Source organism: Hippoglossus stenolepis, chromosome 6 (assembly GCF_022539355.2).
Source record: "Hippoglossus stenolepis isolate QCI-W04-F060 chromosome 6, HSTE1.2, whole genome shotgun sequence".
NCBI classification, from domain to species: domain Eukaryota; kingdom Metazoa; phylum Chordata; class Actinopteri; order Pleuronectiformes; family Pleuronectidae; genus Hippoglossus; species Hippoglossus stenolepis.
In genome coordinates this window covers 1,547,721-1,564,259 of record NC_061488.1, presented here as the reverse complement: position 1 = coordinate 1,564,259, position 16,539 = coordinate 1,547,721, and the positions used below count along the sequence as shown (strand labels likewise).

The window sequence follows — 16,539 nt, the reverse complement described above, 5'->3', positions numbered from 1 at the left end:
TTAGTCGGGAATACTTTTACGTTGAAACAAATAAAGAAAAGCACCTGATGTGTTTCTGTCTGAGTCGGATATTTGACCTTCAGCTGCTACAGGAACAATCTACTTAGTTACATTGTAACTCATTGTGACTGTGATCTGAACGAGGCCAGTTGTCCGTGGCTGTGGGACAACGCTCTCCCTCACTGTGAGAGGGTTAGAGTTACATTTATCATAGTATTATAATCATAGTATTAATACAGAGCACGACTGAATCATGTTATTAAGAGTGAACCTCAGTCTTCATCTCAGTCACATCGTCTTTCAACATCAATCTGACTCAAGCGCATGTGGTGACTTTAAATTTAAAGATATTTAGGTGTTTTCAGTGTTGTGAAGGCAGGAATCTTTACCTGTTTTTGGCTTTGATGTTTAACTTATATAACAATAAAAGACTTTTATTTACTTTACATTTGAATCAGTTTTAACATATTTACAGTCTGTTATTTATTTACAGTGAAACACATGAACATGTCCGAGCAGAATCGTCTCCCTCATCTTCAGATATTGAAAAACGTCCGACCAATCAGCAGGCTCCTGATTGGTCACTGTCTCTGAAGCCGTCTGAGGTGATCTGGTATTGGACGGTGGCGTCCGCGTGACTTGGAGATTTAACAACTGTTGCCAGGCGTTGTGACCCTGACCACTGTAGGAGGAGCCTGATGTTGGAGGCGTGGCCCCAGCTATCCCCAAGGGCAGGGACCAGCTGTGATTGGCTGCCCCGCACCCGTGTGGTCATCTGGTTGGTGATCACAACAGCAACAGTGTTTCTGGTTGCCATAGCAAAAAGCTGCTGGGCGAGGCCGTAGAGGAGGCGTGTCCTCTGTGACAGGTCGTCAAACCGTCTAAATGGAAATGCCACACTGTCAATCACCAGGAGGCGGACCCTCGGGTGATCTGACAGGAAGTCGGGCAGCAGGTGAAGCTCCGCCAGCAGCTCCACGTAGTCAAAACAATGCACCTGAGGGACAATCGACCAATCAGAATCAGTCTTAAACCTGAGTGACTTCTGTTACCATGTCGACCTGTTGTCATTACCAGGAAGATGTTGGACAGGATATCCTCCACGGTGAAAGTTGTCATGGCGACACGCTGCTCGTCATCTTCGACCAATAAGGAGCAGTGTCTGACTGCGGCGGCGGCCACGTCGGTTACTCTCTGCAGCAGGAAGCTGCCCTCTGTGTCGATGTAGATCACCTGACCTCCGACCCCCCCGAAACACTGAGGCACCTGGACGTCCACCGCCAGCTGCAGACTGATCAACACAGAGGTCACATGATCAATGACATCATCAACCGTTTGTCAATAAAAACTGATCAAATTTGTGTGTGTGAGTGTGTGTGTGTGTGTGTGTGTGTCGGACCACAGTTGTGTTTTCCCGATTCCTGGCGTTCCACAGATTTCTGTTGTTTTCCCGACAGGAATTCCGCCGCTGAGCGCAGCGTCCAGTCGAGAGGAGAAGGTCACGATGCTCCTCGTCTCCGCCTCCTTCTGCAGGAGCTCCAGAGCAGTGAGAGAGACTGACGCCCCCCCCCCTTCACTCCTCACAGCCTGTAGCACCTCCAGCGCCTCCTGCTGGGACAGACCAGCCTCTGCAACATGTAAAACGAACAGTGATCAACTGGTATTGCATTAAAGAAGCTGTGTGAAGTAAAACCTGTGTTTTTTCTTTACCGTGGCTGAGTTGTGGCGGGTGAAGGTGCAGAAGGTCAGAGGTGAACCGGAAACCAGCGGAGACCAGTTTCACCTTCACGTTAAGACTTAAACGTAAACTGGAAACTGAGCGAAGCATCTTCTTCTTCTTTAATGGTGGGTGGCACCTAACGTTTAAGGTGCATTAGCGCCACCTACTACAGCGTTGGGTCTGCAGAAATACATAAAACAATATGAAATCCTCTTCATTAATCCAGTTTCTTTTAAAAACTCAAACTTTATGTTTCCCTTCCTCAATTCTGAACACATGAACCTGACTTCTGTGTGTGTGTGATGTCGTCTGAGTGGAGTCTGGTACATCTGCTCTGCTGTGGGAGGACTGGAACCAGTGAGTCTGAACCCGTTTAATCTGGTTTTGCTCTGACCACTGTAATGTATCAGGTGTACATACTGGGAAGTGCTGTGCTGCTGTGGTCCTGAATCTCCCCTTCTCCTGGCTCCTCATTCAGACCCTTTCAAACATCTCATCACAGCAGCTCATCTCTGTTCATTCAGCTCTGTATCAAACACAAACCTCAGGAAGTGTTTACCTGCTCTTCTTCTTCCTCCTCTTCACAACATGCCGCCATGAATCGTACATGCACACACTTCCGGTTGAAGATTTCAAAGTAAGAGTTCGACCTCGCTTTAACAAGTCGGAGACCATCCGTCACAAGTCTCTGCGAATCAAAGTTTGAATTTGATGAATTTATTTCACTGGATTATATTTAATTAATTAAATTAAAAATACTGAGAAGAACCCTCTAAGTCCCAGAGGAACCCAGCTTGAGGAACACATGTTGGGTGCGAGGGAGATTTTTATATACATATTTATATACACACATACATACATCTATTTCTACACATCTTCAAATAACCAATTCATATTTGTTTGCTGGACAATGTACTGGAAAGGAAAACGTCCAGGCTTTCAATTCGGGTCTCAAAGTCTTATTTTGAAGAAACAACCGGAATTGTGTATCAGCTGATTTTCCTAGTGAAGCTATGTGACGTCATGTCCACGCGACGGAGCCGTCGCTCGGTGTTTTTCACGTGCAGCAGCGAAGAAAAGGTGAGTTTTTAGTTTTTATTCTTTTATTTAATAAGAAACAAACTGAAGACGCGTTTTAATGTGATGGAGGAGGAGCCGGAAGTGATGATCAGTGATGATCAATAGTGATTATTAGTAGTGATGAGCAGAACAGTTATTAGTGGTGGTACATTTACTTCTCTACTGTACTTAAGTAGTTATTTCATGTCTGTACTTTACTTCAGTATATTTACAGTCACTCAGCCATAATGATGTAGTAGACTGCTGCATTAGGAAATATGATGCACAAGTACTTTTACTTTAAATACTTCAAGTACTATTAAAAGCTAGTACTTATATTTACTCAAGATAAAGTGGTACTTTTTAAGTATTTAAGTAAAATGTTTACTAACTTACTTCCTCCACCAGTGATTATTGAGTCTATACATGGGTTTGCTGTTGCTTCACAATATTAAATGTGTACACTGCTGTAAAAGATGAGGCAGCATCTACCTTAGATTAATCTATAGAAGCAAGGAAAACATTTTTTTTTTATTAGATCTGTCATCAGTTCATTTTACTGTTTCTACAGATGGAGAAAAGAGAGGAGGAGGAGGAGGAGGAGAGGAAGACTACAGCTCAGACAGAGGAGGAGGAGGAGAGGAGGAGGAGGAAGAGGAAGAGGGGAAGATGACTACAGCTCAAGAGGAGGGGGAAGAGGGGGAGGAGGAAGAGGGGGAGGAGGAAGAGGGGAAGATGACTACAGCTCAGGAGGAGGAGGAAGAGGAAGAGGGGGAGGAGGAGGAAGAGAGGGGAAGATGACTACAGCTCAGGAGGAGGAGGAGGAGGAAGAGGAGGAGGAGGAGGAAGAGGGGGAAGGAGCAGCTGCAGACAGACCTGTTGAAGATCCTGCTGTGATGAAGAAGAAGAAGATGAAACTCAAAGATTCTAAGTTTGTTCCAGGAATCGTTTACATAGGTCACATTCCTCCGAAGCTCCGCCCCAAACACCTGAGGAACATGTTGTCCGTGCACGGAGAGATCGGACGAGTGTTCCTGCAACCTGAAGGTAATGTACAAGTACACACACAAGTATACACACAAGTACAAGTTCACACACAGGTACACTCAAAAGTACAAGTACATGCACAAGTATACAAACCAGTACACACAAGGACTCACACAAGTACAAATGCACACATAACCACAGTGATGGTATTAATCGCTGATCAGTGACGTATTGATCCGTCAGATCTTCAGGTAAGAAGGAGGAAGAAGAAGTCTGGCTTGAGAAGGTGTGACTTCACTGAGGGATGGGTGGAGTTCCGGGATAAACGAATGGCGAAGACCGTGGCGGCGTCTCTCCACAACACGCAGATGGGAAACAGGAAACGCCATCGCTTCTCTGCTGACCTCTGGTGCATCAAGGTAACGTCTCTGACATCATCTGCTGTGTCTAAATTCAGGGGCCGCATCCTTCGTAGGACCAGGTCTACGCAGGTCACATCAGCTGCTTCCTCCAACGGTAGACCGAACCGACATGAGAGGGTCTGGTCTTCCTTTTGCGTCACCAGCTTGTCCCGCCCTCACAGCTGTCGCCTAGCAACAAAGCTACAGACAATTACTATTTTTTAAACATGTGAACCGTTAAACCGTGAGCTGTTCGGTTGAGTACTGACATTTAAAAATAAATTCTTCTGACGTTTTCGCCTCAGTTTTTCCCGCCTTTACCTCTTTGAAAAAACAGTTTGTCACTGAAGCGCAATGAATTACATTAAATTACAAGTCATTTAGCTGACGCTTTAATCCAAAGCGACTTACAATCAGCATCCGTTCAGACACAGCCGCCCATAAATCATGGGATATGTTTGGCTGGGAAGGATCCACCCGGTGGAGCCTTCGAATTGGTACAGTCTACTTGCGCAGCTGTGACGTAATTGTAAATATGGCTTCTGAAGGAGGAGGCCCCTGAATTGAGACAAATAATCACTCTGACATCACACTGACATCATGTGACATCGACGCTCTGACATCATGTGACATCATGTGACCACTACCTGTCTGTCTGTTGACCTGTCTCTCTACCTGTCTGTCTGTTGACCTGTCTCTCTACCTGTCTGTCTGTTGACCTGTCTCTCTACCTGTCTGTCTGTTGACCTGTCTCTCTACCTGTCTGTTGACCTGTCTCTCTACCTGTCTGTCTGTTGACCTGTCTCTCTACCTGTCTGTAGTACCTGCACAGGTTCCAGTGGACTCACCTGAGCGAGCAGCTGGCCTATCAGAGGACAGTTCAGCAGCAGAGACTCAGGACTGAAGTTTCTCAGGCGAAGAAAGAAACAAACTTTTACCTGAACAATGTGGAGATAAGCTCTCACCTGGACAAAGACAGGAAGAAGAGACGAAGAGACGGAGGACAGGTAAACTCTAAACCATGTGGTCACTGGTCAGGTCATCATCTCACCTGTAATTTAAAATGTATTTGTTGTCATCAGGACGAGGACAAGACGTGGGACTTCACTCAGCGACAGACGGAGGAGGAGATCCAGATGAAGAAGAAGAAAAAGAAAGACTCCATTTCCCAGAAGCACCTTGACAAGGCGCGAGTCATTCAGCAGAAGAGCCAATCAAATGTCTCCCTGTTGACCAAGATTTTCAACTCTAACCAATCACAGTGAGAGATGGCTGATTGGCTGTTGGACAGGATGATTTCCATAGAGACAGTTAACAAACTGATGAACTTCACCAGCCAATCAGAGGTCAGACTGAGTTGAGGGGTGGCACCATTGGAGCAGCCTGCTGAGCTGATTGGTTGATTCTTATGTAACAGATGCTAACGAGCTCATTAGAGCCAATGACCTGTTTTTATTTTATCAATAAAAATTAAAAAACTCTCTGTCTGTCTGTCTCATAGGGGTGTGAGGACATCGCACCGAAAGCTCCAGTCAGGATTTTACTTTAATAAACTGATCTGATGTGATATTAAAAATCAAAGTGTCAATTTATTAATATCAAATCAGTATGAAGAGAAACATGTAAACATTTAGATTTCAGTGAATTTCTTTTTATTTAGATCAAAGTTAACGTTAAAAACCTCACATTTACAGTTTTTAAGTTATTTTATTAAAACATCAGATAAACAATAACAGTTATTATGACGTCATTAAACGTTTGTTTGTTATTTGTTCTTCTTTGTTTACCTGCTTCGTGTGTTGTTTGTGTAAATAAATCATTTAAAGTAAATAAAGCAGCGGTGGGGGCACGTGCCGGGGACGCCGTGCAGTGACGTCAGTGTGGGTGGGCGTGTCCTTCAGGAGCAGCAACATGGCGGCAGATTACTGGGAGTCACAGAGACCCGGGACATATTCAGATTGAACCGAGCCACAGATAACCCGGGACACTCCGGGACAGACCGGTGAGTAACGGTTACTGTCGAGTCACCGGAACAACGCTTCACTACAAAGCTGCAGAGCCGTTAACGGAGCCACAGCTCCAGAGATTAACCTGTGCCTGCTATTTATATCACTCCCTGCAGCAAATAGACGGGTCCTGACTGCATACACTGATAGAGGTACTCGTAGAATGGAAATACTCTGATCATTGACATGACCACTGAACATAGACAGTACCACAGAGACAACACTGAACATAGACAGTACCAAAGAGACAACACTGAACATAGACAGTACCATAGAGACAACACTGAACATAGACAGTACCATAGAGACAACACTGAACATAGACAGTACCATAGAGACAACACTGAACATAGACAGTACCATAGAGACAACACTGAACATAGACAGTACCACAGAGACAACACTGAACATAGACAGTACCACAGAGACAACACTGATCATAGACAGTACCAAAGAGACAACACTGAACATAGACAGTACCACAGAGACAACACTGAACATAGACAGTACCAAAGAGACAACACTGAACATAGACAGTACCAAAGAGACAACACTGAACATAGACAGTACCACAGAGACAACACTGAACATAGACAGTACCACAGAGAACCAGAAGGAGAATATAAAAAACTGTCTGTTAGTTGTGATAGATCTGTTGTCACGGTGATAGATCTGTTGTCACGGTGACAGATCTGTTGTCCCGGTGACAGGTCTGTTGTCATGGTGATGGTGAGGCTCAGATCAGTTCTTTTAACAGCTTCAGATGCTGAGATTCTTCCAGAGTTCATTTCCTGTATTTACCTGTTTAGGTGTGGTCTCCAGGCTGGCTTCCCCGCCCCCCCTAGAGTCACGCCCCCCCCTGCCTCCCCGCCCCCCCCTCATGGAGAGGATGAGGAAGATCAAACGGCAGCTGTCACTCACTCTGAGGAGGGGAGGGGCCGCAGGAGGGGAAAGGACGTTGAGTGACACTATCAACCAGGAAGTGACATCACACAGTGACTCAGGTAACAGTGAAGTCAGATGTGTCTCGATTCAGCCGTTACATCCTCCGGAGGACTCGGTCTACGCAGGTGACGACGGCTACGTCCTCCAACGGCCGCTTGGACCGCGTCGAACCGAAAAGAGACTGTCTGGTCTTCATCTTGCATCACCAGCTTGTCCGCCGTTACAGCCGTTTACAAGCTTAAAAATATGTTTTTTTAACATGTGTTCCGTTAGCTGCTCGGTTGAGTACTTAAATTTAAAAATAAATACTTCTGACGTTTTCACCTCACTTTTTGCTGCAATCATGTCTTTGAAAAACAGACGGCGAAGCCCACGATGCAGCCGCCGTCACGTTTAATCGATACTGTGATGAGAAGAGAAACAAGACGCCTCACTCCTTAGCGATTTGTCATCAAATAACTACAACTGAGTTAGAATACAAAGTATTTTCTGAAGAAAATTAAGAGTGAGCCGTCTCATATCCTTCTCATCTCTGTTGAGAGTTGCACTTCATGAGTGACAGCTGTTAGTTAGCGTTTAAAGAGTCGCCGGTCGGAGCACCTTTAATATATATCTTTATTTTCTAATCAATAATATTTTTTATAATATTGTTTTACTCTCTTCCCCGCCCAGAGGTGTGTCTTCGTTCTTCTTCTGCTGTTCTGAAGGTTCGGGGTTCTGCCTCTTCTTCTTCTTCAGTTCAGTCTCTGCTTCAGTCCTACAGCAGCTCGCTGAGGAAACCTCGAGGCCTCGGACGAAGCCTGAGCTCGTACCTGAACCACACCAACAGACTTGGTAAGAGTTAGTACTAACTAGCTATATAGCTAACCAACCAACCAACCAGCTACTTAACCACTCGACTAACAAACAAACTAATGAACTGTTGTTTCCAGTTTGAATTAATTTGATTAATTTAACTCAATGAAATGTGTGAATCTAAACATTCATGCTGAGCATCTCTATCACACATCACTGCTGTCAGAGGCAGTTTGGGGTTCAGGGTGTTGTCCCAGGACACTTCAGCACTGAATGGAGGAGCTGGGCATCAAACTACCGACCTTCTGGTTAGTGGACGACCAGCTCTACCCTCTGACACCACCCTGTGTGTGTTTATTCAGAGATCGTCCATGAGGATATGAAGATGAGTTCAGATGGAGAAAGTGATGCAGCTTCTTCAGACGATGTAAAGACAAGTCCAGTTCCAGTGAGACTGAGGAACAAGAAGATCTCTACTGAGGTAACACACACACACACACACACACACACACACACACACACACACACACACACACACACACACACACACCCGAACCCTACCTTAGTGAGGACACTCATTGGCATAATGTATTCCCTAGCCCCTAACCCTTACTCTAACCATCCAAACTAAAGGCCTAACTCTAACCTAAACCTAATTCTAACCCTAAAACAAAGTCTTGACCCTCAAACAGTCCATTGAAAAAGTGAGGACCGGTCAAAATGTCCTCACTCAGTCAGGTCTATGCTAAACATGTTTCTCACAAATATATATAAGTACAAGAACACACACATTCATATATCTTTGTTCTACAAAGCGAGGTTGTGTTATCGGCTCCACTGAACGTTGTCTGAGAACACGTCTCTGTGTTTCAGGACATTAATAAACGTCTGTCTTTACCGGCTGACATTCGTCTTCCGGACGATTACCTGGAGAAGTTCAATGTGATTGGTCCAGCTCTGTTTGAGCAGCCAATCACCAGGCGACTCCGCCGAGTGTCTCTGGTACGCTTTTGTTCTTCTATTAAACCCCTTAACCAATGGCCTGTTTCTATTTGGTTTATATATTGTTTTCTCTGCATCATTAGAGATTCACCCTCTCTGTACCTGTCTGTCTCTCTGTGTCTGTCTCTCTCTGTACCTGTCTGTCTTTGTATCTCTCTCTCTGTGTGTCTACAGTCAGAGATTGGTTTTGGGAAACTGGAGACCTACATCAAACTGGACAAACTGGGAGAGGTGAGGACGTGATTTGTTTGTAAAACAACTGATTACGACTCATAGCATTCTCTATCTACCTGTCTGTCTGTCTGTGTGTCTCACCTGTCTGTCTCTAACCTGTCTCTCGCTATCTGTCTGTGTGTAGGGGACGTATGCTTCAGTGTATAAAGGTCGTAGTAAACTGACTGAAAACCTTGTGGCTCTGAAAGAAATCCGACTGGAACACGAAGAAGGAGCTCCGTGTACGGCCATCAGAGAAGGTACACGATCAATACTGCAGTATCAAGACTACTGTACTATCCATAATACATCAATAATACTACAGTGTCAATAATATTATCAATAACACTGCGTTATCAATACTACAGACAGAGACACAAATTCAGTGTGTGTATTAATGTGTGTGTTTTCTCCCCCAGTTTCTCTGTTGAAGGATTTGAAACACGCCAACATCGTCACGCTTCACGACATCATTCACACGCAGAAATCCCTCACACTGGTGTTTGAGTACCTGGTGAGACACACACACACACACACACACACACACACACACACACACACACACACACACACACACACACACACACACACACACTGTATGTTAATGAGTCTGATGTGTATCTGTTGTGTGTTTCAGGACAAAGATTTGAAACAGTACCTGGACGACTGTGGAAACATGATCAATGCTCACAACTTCAAAGTGAGAGAACTTCATTTTTATTATAATATTTATTATTGATACTGATATGGATTATATTTTATATACATATATTTATAATGTTTATAATATATATATATATATATATATAAAATATATACTGTACTTTTTTTACCATTTACATATAGACAGAGTTGTGAGTTCAATAGAATCTGAACTAGTTAGTTTACATTCAGTTAGTTAGTTAGTTGTATTTGAGCTGCAGGTCTGAATCACCTGAACATAAAATACAAACACCGACAGGAAGTTGTTTATTAACAGTGTGTTAGCATTAGCATTAGCATTAGCTTTATAGTTCGTCACTGAAGCGCAATGAATCATGGGATATGTTGGACTGGGAGGAATCCACCCGGTGGAGCAGTCTAGTCGCGCCACTGCGACGCAATCGGCCCCTAAATATGACACAGCTTATATCCATAAATACATATTAAGATCAACTGTTTGTAGAGGACAAAGTTTTGTGAATGAGAACTTTACCGTCATTCTTTGTCCTACTTTTACTGCCGGTTATATTCTATGGTAGTTTAGTTTACTCAGGTTTAGTTTAGTTTACTCAGAGTTGGTTTAGTTTACTCAGGTTTAGTTTAGTTTACTCAGGTTTAGTTTAGTTTACTCAGAGTTGGTTTAGTTTACTCAGGTTTAGTTTAGTTTACTCAGAGTTGGTTTAGTTTACTCATGGTTATGGTTAACTCACTTCACTTCTTTTCGCAGCTCTTCCTCTTTCAGTTACTTCGAGGTTTGTCGTACTGCCACAAAAGAAAAGTTCTTCATCGAGACCTGAAACCTCAGAATCTGCTCATCAATGAGCGAGGAGAACTCAAACTGGCCGACTTCGGTGAGTGACAAGCAACAGACACACAACAGACACAACATACTAACACTCACATACAACAGACACACTAACAACTAATATGAATCACACACGTGTAATGATCATAATGAAAACTATGATATAAATGATATAATGTTATAATAATATTTAATATATTGATAATGTGTTGATTATTATTGATGTGTGTGTGTCAGGTTTATGATAATGTTAATATTGATATATGAATATGTTGATAACGTATTGATTGTTCTGTTCACTTCAGGTTTAGCTCGAGCGAAGTCGATTCCTACGAAGACGTATTCTAACGAGGTGGTGACTCTGTGGTACAGACCTCCAGACATTTTACTGGGCAGCACCGACTACTCTACTCACATCGACATGTGGTCAGTACTGCAACACTATATATACTTATACTTATACACAGTGGAAACCAGGTTGATTACTATGAACGAATTACGTAACTTCTGTATGAACTTGAGGGAAAGGTAACATTCTCTCTCTCTCTCTCTCTCTCTCTCTCTCTCTCTCTCTCTCTCTCTCTCTCTCTCTCTCTCTCTCTCTCTCTCTCTCTCTCTCTATCTCTCTCTCTCTCTCTCTCTCTCTCTCTCTCTCTCTCTCTCTCTCTCTCTCTCTCTCTCTCTCTCTCTCTCTCTCTCTCTCTCTCTCTCTCCTCTCTCTCTCTCTCTCTCTCTCTCTCTCTCTCTCTCTCTCTCTCTCTCTCCTTCTCTCTCTCTCTCTCTCTCTCTCTCTCTCTCTCTCTCTCTCTCTCTCTCTCTAACCTGTCTCTCTCTCTCTCTCTCTCTCTCTCTCTCTCTCTCTCTCTCTAACCTGTCTCTCTCTCTCTCACCTGTCTGTCTGTAGGGGCGTAGGCTGTATCTTCTATGAGATGGCGACAGGTCGACCTTTGTTTCCTGGTTCCACGGTGGAGGAGGAGCTTCACTTCATCTTCAAACTACTCGGTAAGAACCAATCAGCATCTGGCTTTGTTTCCTGGTTCTGTTTACAAACTCATAAAGTGTGATGTCACTGTGACGTCACCTCATCATCATAGGGTTGTGTCTTAAACATAGTCACCATGGTAACAGCAGGTACAGTTTCAAATGAGTGAGTGAACAGAGAACGTGTGTGTGTGTGTGTTTGTGTGTACAGGTACACCCACAGAGCAAATCTGGTCTGGGATCAGTTCTAATGACGAGTTTGTGACGTTCAAGTTTCCTCAGTACAGAGCAGAGAGACTGAGTGACCACACCCCAAGGTACACAACTACACAACACAACTACACAACACAGCTACACAACACAGCTACACTGACGACCCTCTGACCCCAGTTACACTCGGCTTTAGCATCTTCCTCAGAGATCCGATCCCACTTTGCCAGGGACCTTCCTCACTGAGTGAAATGACCACGATTCTCTAAATGATAAAGAAAGAAGCTTCAATGTTGGTTTAGTGTAAGTGGAGTCTGATTTTCTCTGAACCGTGGTTCTCCTGGTTCTCCTGGTTCTCCTGGTTCTCCTGGTTCTCCTGGTTCTCCTGGTTCTCCTTTCCTAACTCCTTACGTCTTCTCCCTCATATCTTTCCTTGACCTCGTGACTTTTTCCATCGGGGTCAAGGGATAGTGGTTAGGAAAGATCTGAACGCACAGGAAGCAACAACAAAAAACAAACAAAATAAAGACAAATGAAATTAGACTGAAATGCTTAAATAATAAAACTTAAAAATAGTCATTAAAGAAAAATAAAGTAATAATAATAATTATGTAAATTGTATTCAGAAATAGGTGTCACTTCTCTTCGGTTTGTGTGTGTGTGTTTTTTCAGGCTCAGCAGTGAAGGAGTGGAGCTGTTGTCAAAATTCCTGCAGGTCAGTGAACGTGTCTAAGATGGGATGTGACATCATCATAATAAATAATAACATTAAAGTTATATTGTCATTAATAACAATAACAATAACAACATATTTTTGAATCGTTAGTTTGAAGGGAAGAAGAGGATCTCTGCTGAAGACGCAATGAGTCATCAATACTTCAGTAACCTTGGAAACAGAGTGACGAAGCTTCCTGACAGTAAGTTTCATCACAACCTTTGACCCTGAGTTCTGTGATGTCACCACAGATGATGTCATCATGAGGTCACTGTCATTTCAGCAATGTCGATTTTCAGTTTGTCTGAGATTCACCTGGAAAAAGAGACAAAGAGAACGATGACAACACACCCACCGGACACAGGTAACACACACACACACCCACCGGACACAGGTAACACACACACACCCACCGGACACAGGTAACACACACACACACCCACCGGACACAGGTAACACACACACACCCACCGGACACAGGTAACACACACACCCACCGGACACAGGTAACACACACACACACCCACCGGACACAGGTAACACACACACCCACGACACAGGTAACACACACACACACACACACACACACACACACACACACACGTAACACACACACACACACTGGACACAGGTAACACACACACACACACACACACACACACACACACACACCTGACACAGGTAACACACACACACACCTGACACAGGTAACACACACACCTGACACAGGTAACACACACACACACACACACACACACACCTGACACAGGTAACACACGCACACACACACACACACACACACACACACACACACACACACACACACACACACACACACACCTGACACAGGTAACTCCCAATCAATATCCTCATCAGGTTCGTTGAGCAGCTCCTCTGGAGCTTTTGAGCTCATCACAAAGTTTCCATGACAACAGGTTCACATCTTCTGAGGCTGAAGTTCATGTGACCGGACTGAAAGCTCCAGAACTTCTGCTCACTGACCTTCAGCTGAGATAAAGTTTCAATTACATACAAAGACAATTCTTAAACGTGTTGGAGTAAAATAAAGTTTCTTTCTATCCAGCAAACAGTCCGACCAGGAGGCGGAGTCTTCTCCTCTGACATCATCATGGGCAGAGTCAATGGTTGTGACATCATCGGGGGCTCGGTTTTCTCAAAGGACAAACAAAGGGAAACTGGCCGAACAGGAAGTCTTTTTTTGCTGCAGGAAACAGGAAGTGAAACAAAAGAACAAAACAAACAAACAGTTGTTTATCTAGAGAAGAAGAAGAAACTGTCAATCACAACTTTCATCTGACCAATCAGAACAGAGCTTCAGTTCTGATGATGTAATAACTGAAAGATGATGGAGTGAATTCTGTCTTCCATCGTCACTGATTTAAAACAACCGTTATGATGACATCATCATCCCGTTAATGATGACATCACAAACAACAGATGTTTGTGACTCTTCAGCTGCTTGGTTTTGTTTTCAAGTGACAGAAACACATCACAACACGACTGATCAACACAGATCAACACAGATTAAATTAGGACTTGTATTGAAACATTATTTTTGTAGATCTGTTTCTCATCAGTTTCACTGACACCTGGCGTCCAGGTGTCAGTGGGTGGAGCCTATTCACTGTCCATCACTTTCAGGTCATTTAGCTTTTTCTGTCTGAATTTTGTTTTCTTGAAAAGTTTTTATTTTTCAGTTAGAAGCTTAAATTAAATTGTTTTTAAAGTTACTGTTGTGAACTTTTCAAAATGTGAATGAATATTAGCAATATAAAATAATTGATGAGACAGAAATGATCAGTGTTATTAATGACGTGTTTTTAATCTACTGTAAAACTGTCACATGTTTGTTTATATGTGAGAATTTAGAAATAATCTTTATATTGTTTCAGTGGATCCACTTGATTCAACAGAACAAAAAAAAAAAATAATAACCTGTACAAATCTGAAATACTGAGTAATTCGTGTTTAGTTTAAATCAACAATCGGGAACAAGTTACGATCGTTGTGTTAAATATGAAAACGGCATCAATGATCTTATCTCTAACATTTAAACGTTTCTATTTGTTATGAAAATATTTAAATTCACTGAGATTCAGAGAAAAACTGTGAATCTGGATTTTTCAGATTTTTTTCTCTGAATCAGATTCTGTTTTTGTGATTGACACGTGTTTAAGGAAGTAATGTCACAGGGGGCGGAGTCACCATGAAGCATCACATGTTTTTGTTGTTAGTTAATGAAAGACTGTTGAATGTAACTGGTCAGTATTTAAAACTCAACAAGAGTTAACGTTAATAATGTGATTTACTTTTAAATCTGCTGACACACAGTTTAACTCTAACCTGAGAAAACTCTTAAACACTAAATCCTGTTTCATTTCAGTCAGATTGAAGAAATCCTCTGAGTGAATTATCACAAAGTTTATATTTTAAGAATAATCAGAAAAAAGATTAATGTCCGGACGTGTTCAATGTTTTACATGTTTAGAAGAAATCAAACGTGTTGGTTTGGCATCCACTTTGATCCAGATGCTGTTTTTTTGTAAATTTACTGATGAGCTTTGTTTAGGTATTAAAATACCAAAGTTATCTGCAATATACTGCAATGCATGATGGGATTCTTCCAGATAACTGCTATGCTGTTTTTTTCTTTGAACTTTCTTCCGTCTGACAAAAAGCACTGAAACGTATCTGATGCTATAACTGATCTGATACTTGAAATATTCATGTATGGAAATGAAAATTAAATCCTTTGACTGTGTACAACTGTTTACGACATGTATTCTGGATATATTTACACTATTCAGTTTGAATATAAATTAAAATTCTTTATTTATTCTCAATGTTTGCTCTAAACGTTTTGATTAAATCACATTCAAACTGTCGCCGGTTCCACAGTAATGATCCATTTCACCATAATGTGTCATCATACAGACACATGAGCAGATTCCACATCTCAACTCAATCACGTTTTATTTGTATATTTTCACTAATCCCAATTAGTCTCATTGGGTTTAACGAGGTGGGACGTCCTCCGTTGTTTACCCTCAGCGAGAGGGAGGAGACACGTAGACGCCTCACAGAGAGGATTCTTCTCTGGGATCCTGTGAATTCTGTTTTATATTAATCACATGATTTCATGAACCACTTCAAAGAGTCTGAGCTTCAGTCAATGACGAGTCCGGTGAGAGTAAGACAGAAACCAGGAGGTGGTGGAGGGTTTGTTGTCAGGGGGAGTGGCCCCAGGGGGAGTGGCCCCAGGGGGAGTGGCCCCGAGGGGGAGTGGCCCCAGAGGGAGTGGTCCCAGGGGAGTGGCCCCAGAGGGAGTGGCCCAAGGGGAGTGGCCCAAGAGGAGTGCCCCAAGGGGGAGTGGCCCCCAGGGAGTGGCCCCAGAGGGAGTGGTCCCAGAGGAGTGGCCCCAGGGGGTGGCCCCAGAGTGGCCCCAGAGGAGTGGCCCCAGAGGGGTGGCTCCCAGGGGAAAGGCCTCCAGAGGGAGTGGCCCCAGGGGAGTGGTCACATGGGAGTGGCCCCCGGGGGAGTGGCCACACGGGAGTGGCCCCAGAGGGAGTGGCCCCAGGGAGTGGGCCCCCAGAGGTAGCCCCAGGGGAGTGGCCCCATAGGGGTGGCCCCAGGGGAGTGGCCCCAGAGGGAGTGGTCCCAGGGGAGTGGCCCCAGGGGAGTGGCCCCAGAGGGAGTGGCCCCAGGGGGAGTGGCCCCAGAGGAGTGGCCCCCAGGGGGAGTGGCCCCAGAGGGAGTGGCCCCAGAGGGAGTGGCCCCAGGGGAGTGGCCCCATGGGGAGTGGCCCCAGGGGGAGTGGCCCCAGGGGTAGCCCCAGGGGAGGGTCTCCTAGTCCTGCCAGGAGGGGCCAGAAGTCCCCTCTGAAACGCTCACTTAGAACTTGTGTAGCCTGACCTGGAAACTGCCTCATGACACTAAGACGCTTCTGATGCGTCACTGTAGGAACATTATCATGTGTA

The 16,539-nt window shown here is 43.9% G+C and overlaps 3 protein-coding genes across 4 annotated transcripts; 2 read left to right on the top strand and 1 right to left on the bottom strand.

The window, feature by feature from the left end:
* Nucleotides 1–418: 418 nt before the first annotated feature.
* Nucleotides 419–2,341, bottom strand: rad51c (RAD51 paralog C). 2 transcript variants are annotated; one of them, XM_035160315.2, is made up of 5 exons: nt 2,280–2,341; nt 1,711–1,900; nt 1,400–1,628; nt 1,075–1,291; nt 419–997 (listed from the first exon to the last, which is right to left on the bottom strand). In XM_035160315.2, the coding sequence occupies exons 2-5, from the start codon at nt 1,826–1,828 to the stop codon at nt 563–565; spliced, it is 999 nt and encodes a 332-aa protein (XP_035016206.1). In that variant the 5' UTR covers nt 1,829–1,900; nt 2,280–2,341; the 3' UTR covers nt 419–562. The 2 variants fall into 2 exon arrangements, with proteins under 2 accessions (XP_035016206.1, XP_035016207.1); XM_035160316.2 differs by having other exon boundaries at nt 2,264–2,328.
* Nucleotides 2,342–3,547: 1,206 nt separating this feature from the next.
* Nucleotides 3,548–5,648, top strand: abt1 (activator of basal transcription 1; the record flags this gene model as incomplete). Its single annotated transcript, XM_035159307.2, is given in 5 exon segments — nt 3,548–3,571; nt 3,574–3,826; nt 4,010–4,185; nt 4,989–5,174; nt 5,250–5,648. Coding segments are annotated over 5 exon segments (822 nt in total), but the record flags the coding sequence as incomplete, so codon positions are not given.
* A 371-nt stretch (nt 5,649–6,019) lies between these two features.
* Nucleotides 6,020–15,323, top strand: cdk16 (cyclin-dependent kinase 16). The gene is made up of 17 exons (XM_035159382.2): nt 6,020–6,169; nt 6,983–7,177; nt 7,791–7,952; nt 8,276–8,394; nt 8,787–8,915; nt 9,090–9,146; nt 9,274–9,388; nt 9,548–9,642; nt 9,766–9,828; nt 10,558–10,681; nt 10,941–11,061; nt 11,540–11,637; nt 11,828–11,933; nt 12,499–12,541; nt 12,653–12,743; nt 12,825–12,905; nt 13,626–15,323. The coding sequence occupies exons 2-17, from the start codon at nt 7,054–7,056 to the stop codon at nt 13,661–13,663; spliced, it is 1,566 nt and encodes a 521-aa protein (XP_035015273.1). The 5' UTR covers nt 6,020–6,169; nt 6,983–7,053; the 3' UTR covers nt 13,664–15,323.
* Nucleotides 15,324–16,539: the final 1,216 nt, after the last annotated feature.